Consider the following 11,602-nt stretch of genomic DNA (forward strand, 5'->3'; position numbering starts at 1 on the left):
AAGTACTTCCTGGAAAAAGTTATTCATGGTTGTCTGTTTATGCATGTTTGAGCATCAAGATGTTTGCCTAAAGACAGGACTGAATTTTACAGTTGTTAATTTTTCATGAAATAACCCTAACGCTGCCCTTCATTCTGAGCAGTTGTAACATTTCCTATTTTCCATCAATGTCACTCGGCTCTGTCCGAAATCCTCATCCCCTAAAGATGGAGAACACCTGCCCTATGTTCTTGAAAATATGCTACAAAACCACCTTAAATGTAACCCACACAAGTAGAGTTACTCCTCCGCTCTGTGTCGTGTAATTTAAACACGGCCCAACCACCTCTGTACTGATCTGCAAACCAGCCATTGTGAAGTCCGCTCATCACTGGACATGTACTCAAACAAAAACCACAATGTAATGGCAAAAGGGGCGGAATCCCAAATTGGACTCGTCCGTGGACTCAAATCTTTCACCCCTGACTCCGATTTAAGAAAATAATGTAGTTTCTTGTCCTGTGCAAGCTGACCGATGTCATCTGTTAGCTAGTAGGAATCCCAAAGCTTCATTTGCATCTCTCCATGCAGACCACGACCACAGGCACTAGAAAACGGCAGCATGTCTCCTGTTGTCACTACAAGGGTTCTACGTTGAAGTGAGAACTGTCTTCAAACTTGCCTGCTTTGCACATAAAGCAGTATTTCAAGGGATGCCCATTTGTCTAGCTTAAAAACTGTTTATCTCCCTAAAGGCTCCCTTCCATTAAAACCCTAAGATTTGAGAAAACGAAAATGCTCCAAGAATCAGTCTCTAGAAGTGCCCCATGGGTCTGAAATCCATTCCATAAGTCATCAGAAGAGTTTCATCCTCTGATATATTTAAAAAAAGAGCGGGAAACCTACTTTCAACATCGCATTCAGATGGGACTTACTGAAACCTTCGTAATAGTCGAGCTGTTCAGTCAGATTACACTATTCCAAGTGTGTGTACTAGCATCTTTACACCAAATATAACCATTTGTAATTTACAAATATTTCTTTATTTTTCCTCTGGTTACTTCCTTACAACCCATACATCTAATTGTTATATGTAAATAATTGTAACTCCATTTGTCACTGCCTTGTGTTAGGATCCAAGAGAAGGCCCTGGACTGGACCACCACCTCATTCCTCTCCGGCAGAACACAGAGCGTCCGCCTCCCCCCTTCCGCTCCGAAGCCACCAAGATCATCTGCGGCGTACCCCAGGGCTCATCCCTCAGCCCAATGCTGTTTAACATCTACATGGCACCTCTCGCCCACGTCGCCCGACTACACGACCTCAACATCATCTCTTACGCCGATGACACCCAGCTGACCCTCTCCCTCACCAAGCGCCGCCAAAAACAACCTCCACAAAGGAATGAAAGCCGTCGCCGAGTGGATGAAGAACAGCCGACTGAAGCTGAACTCTGACAAAACGGAGGTCCTCATCCTCGGATCCACCCCCTCGGCCTGGGACGACTCCTGGTAGCCGACCGCACTGGGAACAGCTCCAACACCCATCGGCCACGCACGCAACTTTGGGGTCATCCTTGACTCCACCCTCTCCATGACAAAGCAGGTCAACGCCGTCTCTTCCTCCTGCTTCAACACCCTCCGCAAGATCTACAAGTGGATCCCCACCGAAACGAGAAGAACGGTCACCCAGGCCCTCGTCAGCAGCAGGCCATACTACGGAAACGCCGTCTACGCAGGAGCCTCGGCCAAACTCCTGAAATTACTTCAGCGCATTCAGAACGCCTCGGCACGCCTGATCCTCAGCATCCCTCGCCGCAGCCACATCACACCCCTCCTGAGAGACCTGCGCTGGCTCCCCGTCAACAAGAGGATAACCTTCAAGCTCCTCACCCACGCACACAAGGCACTACACAACACCGGACCAGCGTACCTCAACAGACGACTCAGCTTCTACACCCCCACCCGCCAGCTTCGCTCCGCCGACCTCGCCTCAGTTCCCCGCATCCGAAGAGCGACCTCAGGCGGCAGATCGTTCTCCCACCTCGCCGCCAAGACCTGGAACATCCACTTGCGGCAGACCCAAGACCTGTTGACCTTCAGAAGACTCCTCAAGACCTGGCTTTTCGAGCAGTAGCAGCATTCCCCCCCGCTCCCCCCCTCCCGCGCCTTGAAACCCTCACGGGTAAGTAGTGCGCTTTACAAATGCTATGATTGATTGATTGATTGAGCTTACCCTGTGTATGTTAACTCCTTATACAACTTTGGATTATGTATGAGCTATATAAAACCATTTATATATGATATATTAAACCGCAATATTTGTGTGTGTGTATAGGGAAAAGAAAGCACCCACCACTATTTTCAGAGCATTGTTTAAAGTTTTTAAATTAAAATGTGCCTAACTTTCTGTTGACAGTGTAGAATATCTATTCAGTCTTTGTTTAAAAAGGTTCAATAAACCTCTGTTCACACCCCTAGATCAAGAAATTTTACACAAGCTGGAGAAAGAAAAAATTCTGGTTTTCACCCCATCTCGGAGAGTCCAGGGTCGGAGAGTGGTCTGCTATGATGACCGTTTCATAGTGAAACTGGCGTTTGACTCTGATGGAATCATCGTTTCTAATGATAACTACCGCGACCTGCAAAACGAGAAGCCGGAGTGGAAGAAATTCATTGAGGAGAGACTCCTGATGTACTCCTTTGTGAATGACAAGTAGGTAGCCCCTCTTTAGAAATGTTGGCCCTTCAAAGACCTATGCCAGATACTGATTGGAAAAGCCACGTGGGCAGTCTGCAACCCGCAATTACACCAGTGTCTGGCTTAGATAAAGAGCAAACATCTCGATGTGTGGTGTTACCTATCACGATTGTATGTCAAGGATCACGTCGAGCTGGCTGCCCAGTGTGTAACACTGAGCTTTGTATTTCATTGAATTTCCATTGAGTTTTCTTTTGTTGATAAATGTAAAAGTAGTAGTTTTTCATTCTGGGCGTCTTTGCTTTGAGTGATATTCTCGAGGATAAGTTTCAATCCAGGTCACGTTGGGGTATTCAGCCAGAGAGAGTGAGTCCGGTAGATACAGCGCATTTGGGCATAACCCCCATAATCGGGAACAAACGTATCCATTGATCTCCCCAGCTCCATGTCATTCAGAAGTATGTCCCATGAACAATATTGCCACTTCCAAGCCATCTTAGCTAGCAGTGTCTTCATTTGTTCTAAACCCTCCAACACTGACTTGCAAAGGTTAGCCCCATTGAATGGTCAAGGCAATTTTTTTCGCCCCTGCCATACCTCAAAGTGTAAACAAAATCATACCACTGGAGCAAGATCCTTACCCCAAATCGGACTCTGATCAACTAAAACACATGCTCCAGTGTCATCATCCACCTTTTATGCAGCTCAGGCGGGTGAAATTAGGATTAGAAGTGTAAATTCTATGTAATGTGAGCCTTAGAGAGGAGTTGTTCCCACTGTTGCTGTCGCTATAAAATCGCATAATGACTGGCTAGTCATCTGACAGCTGGTGGGCACAACCTGCTTGTACAATATGCTATTGACACTTGTCAAATGTGTAGTTACAAGGTCATATTCCTTTTATTCGGTGTTTAGAGTTCTGAGATTGGACAACGCTTATGTAGTGTGCTCTGCAGCTACAAAAGGCCTTCATATTATGCAGTGGGAAGTAGTTTAACTGTTCATTCCAGCTCTCTGAGGCCCATGTAAGCATGACGTCATCACGTGCGGCGTGGACTGCTGCGTTGCCAGGGTTAGGGGGACGTAGCAGCTGGCTGGGCCCAGTTTCAAAGACTTGCCTATGTTTGACAGTGTCGCACTGTGTTGTTTTTTTAAGAGTTTCAATGTGTCATGAGTGACTGTAATGCACCTGAGAGGGTTCACTAATCTTGAAAGTGCAGTTGATGTAAATGCAGTTGTTCATTATTCTTAGAAAGCAGTGTTATCGCTGATGGCTCTGGTTGGTGCAGTTTTTGCCTGTCGAGGGACCCACCTGAAGTAGCACATGGACCCCTTATACTAAGCTGCGCTTTCTCTGAGCACCACCCAAAGTGTCAGACAGGCCGTTTCTTACTTTTCTATCTATCTCTCTCTCTTCCACCTTTCTCGTCCCTAAAATAATGATACTTTTTTCTGTCTTCAGCACTTTTTTAGCGGTTTCCTTTCTTCAGTCCCTTTTCTTTCATTTTTCCTGATCCAAAAGCTACCATCTACATAACACCAGTACACAATTATATAATTGTGATGATGTAATATTTGTTTAGTTTTGACTACATAGTTCATTTTGCTGAGGCTAATATTGCTACTGACAGGTTTTTCCCCCTCTGACAGATTTATGCCACCCGATGACCCCCTTGGACGTCATGGTCCAAGTCTTGAAAATTTCCTAAGGAAAAAGCCTGTTATTCCAGAACATAAGAAACAGCCATGTCCCTATGGTAAGTGTTTTGGACCCACTACTAAGTTTCCAAGAGGAAGCAGGGGTGACCGCTATTTCACAAGTTGTATTGTTTCCTACGAATTGGAGGATTTGTTCATGAAACGGTAATGGGCTCTAAACAGTAAGGACCCACTTAATGGGAAGAGTCGGAAATTTACTGTTGGATGTTTCTCCTAAAATTGGAGTAAAGTTAGGACCTCTATTTGTAATTCATTGTGCAAGAGTAAGCCTGGGAAACTACAACAGTTGTACGTTTTCAAAAGTACTGCTGGAATGCTATTGCAAACTCCTCCCCACAACCATGTAAAATACTTTTTGCATGTATAAGTAAGTGTACATTAAACTATATTTCCAAATATGTAAGTGTAAAACATGAGTGGAAATGCTCTTCGATAGGTTTCCATGTCCTTCACTTCACAAAGAAAATATTTTTCTATGTGGAGAAGAGCGCTTGTCTACACCACCACCAATTTTGAGGACTTTCCATCCACCACACCACTCTGGACAAGGATTTACTCCTGTCTTTGACAGCAAAAAATATCTTGAGTAGGACATAAAAAGGTTTGTGAATACCCACAAACCAATAACTTTATAGGGGCGCACTACCTTCCACGGCGTCCCCGCGCTGGAACGCTCAAACATGTAAAAAGCATGTGCGAGTTAATCTTTTTACAAGTTAAAATGCACAATCTGAGAAGCCGAAACGTGAAATTACACTGTTAAATCTACCCATTTGCGCCCCTACAGTGTGTGTTGGAATAACTTGTCTCTACTAAATGCAGTACATGAAGCATATCCTTTGCTCATATTTCTTTTTTCCCTTTCACCATTATGATGATCGGCAGCTGTCCTAATGTACATGTCCCAATTGCTGTATGGCTTAATATATAAATTATCACTGTTAACACGTTAGCTAGTTCCCTTGTTAGTATCAATAAGAATAAGACTCTTCGGTGATATTTAATAACTGGCCCTTGTTGCACTCTGTACTCTTTGGATTCCTTTTGTTATTCTTTTATTTGGTTTTTAAAAATGACCAAGTAACAATGCAAAGAAATAAGAAAACAATAATGGTTTTCTATGGATGCTCAAATGTCTTTGTCTGTTGTAATCTTTAGTTTGTCCCCTCGGGGACTGGTGTAGTCTGTTTTTTTATGATTGTAGGACCGCTCCTTAGGTGCTTTGCTCCAACAATACAATACGTCACAGAATGCGCTCTGCGTGGCGGCTGTCTTTGGGAGTCTTGCAGCGGTTCCGTAGTTTCTAGTTGCTGATACATCTGCCACCATGTTGACATTTTTTCAGTGCTGCATGTGATACAGACTTTGCCAACGAGTGGTGACAGGATTCAGAGAACTGTAATCATCATGAACGTTATTTTATTTATTTCCTCACTGCCTATGGTTTTAGGGTTGTTTGGTAAACGTTTCTCAACCAGGTCATCTGTAATTGAATTTATGACATTTTACAGTACACTATCTGCAAAAAAATGTGAATTTTTCCATCCATCAATTCCGAAATCTTTTTTTAAGGGTGATTTTTCAAATTGCTTCATATTTGGTGTTCGTGTATTGTGCCATATGTGCAAATGCTCTTGAGTTTATAAGTCCTGAGGAATTGCTGATGTTCCAGGAGGTTTGGTCAATTTTTCTTTAGATTCTGATAAACTACATACATGCCATTCTATCTTTCTGTTCTTTAAATATTCTAAATATTGCCTTTTCCTTTTCAGGTAAGAAGTGTACCTATGGACACAAGTGCAAATATTATCATCCAGAACGGGCAAATCAACCACAAAGGTCGGTGGCAGATGAATTGCGCATCAGTGCGAAGCTCTCTGCAGTAAAAACCATGAGCGAAGGTGCATTGGTGAAATGTGGAACTGGAAGTGCAAGCTCGAAGGGAGAATCTCCTTCAGAAGTGAAACGTGTGGCTCCAAAGCGCCAGTCTGATCCAAGCATTCGTTCGGTTGCTGTGGAACCAGAGGAGAGACTGTCTGTTGCTCGAAAATCAGAAGCCAACTCTGTACCCTCCCTGGTTTCTGCATTAAGTGTACCAATAATTCCTCCTTCCAAAAGCCATGCTGCTGGAGCCCTAAATACCCGATCAGCCAGCAGCCCTGTTCCTGGATCATCACAATTTGCGCATCAAAAATCATCTTTGGAACATATGAGTAGTGTGCAATATCCACCAATACTGGTGACCAATAGCCATGGCACTTCTGTAAGCTATGCAGAGCAGTATCCCAAATTCGAATCTCTGGGAGACCATGGTTACTATTCCATGCTCAGTGACTTCTCTAATTTAAGCATAAGTAGCATGCATAACACAGATTATTATGGGTCTGATCAGGAACATGGAATGTTCTCCAGAAACTCTAGTCCATGCCCAGATAATTGTATGAGCCACACAAGTACGGATTCATACTCTTCTTATAGCGACTTGTATTTGGGTATATCTGACCCGGGACCAGAAGAAAACGTGAAAGCACACCGCCAACCACAACACCGTTTACAACCTTTTGGACATGGTTATCATGAAGCTTTGACTAGAGTTCAAAGTTATGGCCAAGAGGAGCCCAAGCAACTCCCACGCAAGCAGTCTATGTCACATTTAGCTCTACATGTCCAACACCCTCCCGTGGGTGCACGTTCCAGTTGCCCCGGAGACTACCCTGTGCCTCAGAACGTGCATCCATCATCATCCTCTACACAACCTGGGCGTGCCCTAGTGATGACCAGAATGGACAGTGTTTCTGATTCACGTCTTTATGAGAGCAACCCTATGAGGCAGAGAAGGCCGCCTCTTTGTCGGGAACAGCATGCCAGTTGGGACCCATTGCCATGTCCCAGTGATAATTTTGGCTATCATTCATACCCGTTAAGTAACAATCTCATGCAGCCATGCTACGAACCTGTTATGGTTCGAAGCATGCCCGAGAAGATGGAACAGCTCTGGCACTCTCCATGGGCTGGCATGTGCAGCGAACCTAGGGAGACACATATTATTCCAGAACACCAGTATCAGACATACAAGAACCTCTGCAATATATTCCCTGCAAGTATCGTTCTCTCTGTCATGGAGAAGAACCCACATCTAACTGACGCGCAACAGCTTGCAGCTGTTATTGTTACCAAGTTAAGATCTGGACACTAAAGCTAATGTGTTTTATAAAATGGAGACAATAGTATCTATTGGATACCTACTGGATGGGCTCAGATTCTGGAAGACAACAGAACAAACCGGGAATTCACTTGTAAATGCATTATCATTTTGTCCGGCGACTTCTGTAAATCACAAGCAATTGTAACTGCGCATGACAATGCTGAAGTGCAACCCATTACCTTAAAACTTTTTATCAATGAAAACTTTTCATAGAATTTTCAATAATGTGCATGGGTTCATTCATAAATAGCAGTTTTCATTCACTACAAACAGCTAAAGTCCCTATAAGTGTAAAGTTGCTTATTCAAAATATTGTTAGCAATTATATTGCATGCCTAAATGTAAATAATTAATTGGTTATATAAGATTAGCCTCTTGGCCAAGTTCTGTGAGGGAATACGAAAAGATGCAGTACGTATAGAAAAAAGCAAGCACTGTTTTTGGCTTAGGATCTTGCTGGCCTTACAGATCAGAAGACCGTTTAGTCTTAAGTGTAAAGCCAATAGGTCAGCAGATATTCAAAGTGCAAAACGATGACCAGATGTCCTCCTTCCACCTACATTTTGAAGCATATTTTCAAACTTCAGCATCCCATTTTTGAAATGATTATTACGGGCGATCATTCTCATGACAAACTATGATATTTGTCTTTTGAAATGCATCCTCATCCTTGCAGACTGTGAATTATTGGCATAAAGTAGGCCAAGGAACTGACAGTGGTATGGTGGACCCATTATTTGAAACAATATGATGAAACACCTGAGATGTTTAGTAAGCTCAGTTACTGTGGCAATGCCCAGAGTTGAGCTGCATCCACTTGAGCTGTACCATAAGTCAGGCTACCAAATCAATGACGAGAACTGATGTCACATCTGACAATTATGATCTATTCAAATACGAGCTGACATGGTCCTCTGAGATTTGTCGCGATTGTATGGGAAAGTTACTAGAGGTGGGTGTGAGTACCTTATGTCAGCTCCGCCTGTTTCAGTTAGTGTTTTGAAGCCTGGTGCACATTGCCTCCCAGGAGTTGGTATGTTGTACACTGGTGCACACAGCCACAGTAACAAAGGCGGCATGCATGATCTCTAAAAGGGGTGTTTCGATACTGAACATAAACCCTTCCTTTGTGATTCTCATATAAGCCTGCTGAGGGTGCGATTTGCCGTATGAGAGGTTTAATTTACCTATTGCTCTTACGAAGATATGAATTAAATCACCACAGAAGTTTATAAGACTTGCATTTTCGATTTGGGTTGAAAGGCTTTGTGGCTCAGTGCCTTGCGAGGTGTTTATTGTTTTTTAAGCTGCGCTGCACTGATAACCCTTTTTTCTGAACCCAGTGTATAGATATTTCAACATTTTGAATCATTAAGTAGCTCGAGATGTTTCGAGCTTTGACTTGTTGACTTCTAGTTTTTTCATGGAAGTTTAGAAGGGCCTGGTTTTCTGGCCTTTTGTTGCTTCATGAGAAGGTGTGACACTGCCTAAATGTTTCTTACTGTGAAACACACAGAACGTGAGGCTGCAGTCAGGGTTGTTTCTGGCCTTTTGATAATGGCTTGCACGCTGCTCTTTGGTGTCTATCTTCTTGAGGTCCTCTTTCTTCCATCTCTTTTACCACTTTTAGTACCACCACTTCCACCAATGTGTTTGTTCAATTTTAAGACGTGTTCTCATATTTTAATTAGACATTCAACGTATACACTTCACTGGGAAGCGGTTCACAGCTCCCTGTCACACATCAGTTTTCCTGGATGCTTAGAGCGCACCAGATCTTAACACTACTTTTCATAGTGACCTTCCTGCTTCAAATCTATCTCAACTAAAATGTATTCATCTATTTTATTACTTGTTGAACAGTGATAAAATCCACAGCCACTAGAATTGCCCAGAGTGATTTTGATAGCCATCTCTTAGATGAGCCCACTTTCGGTGTTTATTCTATCTTTTCATTTTCACCTTCACTTTTCTGATTTCTCATTCTCCATTCACAAGAGCAGCCGAGAGCAATGCCTCAGATAACCAGAAATGACCTTTTGTTTGTTGATACAAATTGTATCTCTTTTTTTCTTGATTGTATAAAAATGTAAAAACTTCATCTGTAGATTAGCTCAAGTATAACGTTTTCACCACAATTGTTGTGACACTGTGTGTCACTGTGAAGTAGCCCATGGGGAATTAGGAATCTCTTTTATTAATGGGCACTGTAGTTTATTGACAAACAAGACTACTTTTCCAATCCACTTTATTATTATTGTTATATAACACACACACCGAGGTCCGGTGTACTGCCAAAAAAATATATATTACATAAGTTATTCTCTATTTATTATCGCTGTATGTTTTTGAACAGAAATGTATATAGAAGTGTCAATTATGTCTGTAAATTGTGCTACCATGTGTTTATAAGTGAAATAAGGTATGGCAAAAAATATAATTCATATTTTCTGCAGTTTTGTAACTTGTGAAAACGGAAAATATCACATTTCTCTTGTGACTTTATTGCGCATTGGCCACTCTTTCCATGTTTATCTGGAACAGTGGTGATTTTGCATGTAAATAGTTGTTGGGTGTACTTTGTTTTCCCAAGATCTTGCAGGCCTTACCGCATTTTTTTTTACAATTAATGTTTTAGAACATAGTACAGTGGGAACATAGTTTGTAATAGCACCTGTCTATTCTTTCTGTACCTGGTGAGTTTGCTTCTTTGGATAGGTTATAAGAATAGATAGGGTGAAAAGTTCGCGAAAGACGGCTCCTTGTGATCATTCCATTCTTAGTAAGGAAGTACAAATGCTGTTTGTCTAAGCCCATAGAAGTGTCTCGGGCTCACTCCTTAGTAGTTTGGTATTCACATAGACCGAATCGATTAGACTTGTTTACCTGTTTTGCTTACAACTTCAGTGAACTATACGTCATTTGCTCTGTGTTTGATCGTCATCTTCAATGTTTGCCAACTCTGCTCATTGATATTTTAGGCTAGAGCAGTTTGTCTTGAATTTCCTACAAGGCAAACGCACTGAATGCTAACTACAAAGGTTCCTGCATTTATTTCCAATTAAATGATTATTTGTGTAGGGTGGTTAAAGTGAAACATGCTATGTGAATGATGTCCCAGAATGCACTTAGAGGACATCTTTGTACAGTACTATATCAGCGTCTCATATTTGAAAGTGCCACCCCTCCCTTGAACACTAACTCAGTTTTCTCTAGTTCTTTCATTTTATTTGGCAATGGAGCAATGATTGTAACATAAAACAATTACTTTAGGATATTATTTTGCAGTAATTGTATTTCCTCCATTCTAAATGAGGTCTGTTGCCTTGAATGTTAACACATGTACATAATCACTTATATGACTATATGTAGTCTTGTTGTTGTACTATTGAGCTATAGTAGTTTACTTTCATTTGGTAGAATTGAATGTTCCTGTTAATTTGTTATATCATTTTAGAAAACCTTTTTGGGTTTTTTGTTAACCCAAATATAATGTAAGTCTCAATGACAAAAAGAGTGAAACATGCAGGTTCATGAACTATATGTGGTGTGTGTCTATCACTGTACAAAGTGTGATATCTCATGCATGTCATGCATTAAATAGTGTGTATGCGCTTATAGCTTTGCAGTTTTGTTTGTATACACCTCTGTTGACGAAGTAAAATGCACTGTCTGCCAAGAACAGCAGGTACATCATACCAAGTTAAATAGTTGAGTCTTTTGAACCTTTGCCAAAGTGTATATATAAGATATAGTGCAGAAAAATTGCATGTCCGCATATTACATGTGGACTGACGGTCAGCATTTTTATGCCCAAATCTTCTGTAATTGCCAGCTATTCGCTGTTGATTACCAGGTGAATGAGTCTTAAAGGAAACTGGACTTGTGAAAGCAGCATACCCCAGTGTCTGAAGCTTTTTCAAAAGAGCAGACCATGTCATCATCTGTGTTGTGCAATATTATTGCACGACAGAGAAATGTTGTGCATGGCACAGATTT

At 41.9% G+C, this 11,602-nt stretch overlaps 1 protein-coding gene across 2 annotated transcripts in view; it reads left to right on the top strand.

Moving 5' to 3' along the window:
* ZC3H12B (zinc finger CCCH-type containing 12B) overlaps positions 1–11,215 on the top strand; it is a 380,046-nt gene extending 368,831 nt beyond the window's left edge. For both annotated transcript variants that reach the window (XM_085608288.1, XM_085608287.1), the window contains exons 4-6: positions 2,460–2,694; positions 4,330–4,436; positions 6,171–11,215. In XM_085608288.1, coding sequence (XP_085464414.1) covers positions 2,460–2,694; positions 4,330–4,436; positions 6,171–7,594 — 1,766 coding nt within the window. In that variant the 3' untranslated portion in view covers positions 7,595–11,215. The remainder of the gene's footprint in view (positions 1–2,459; positions 2,695–4,329; positions 4,437–6,170) is intronic.
* The last annotated feature ends 387 nt before the right edge of the window (positions 11,216–11,602 follow it).

The sequence above is a fragment of the Triturus cristatus genome, chromosome 5_2, assembly GCF_964204655.1.
Source record: "Triturus cristatus chromosome 5_2, aTriCri1.1, whole genome shotgun sequence".
NCBI classification, from domain to species: Eukaryota; Metazoa; Chordata; class Amphibia; order Caudata; family Salamandridae; genus Triturus; species Triturus cristatus.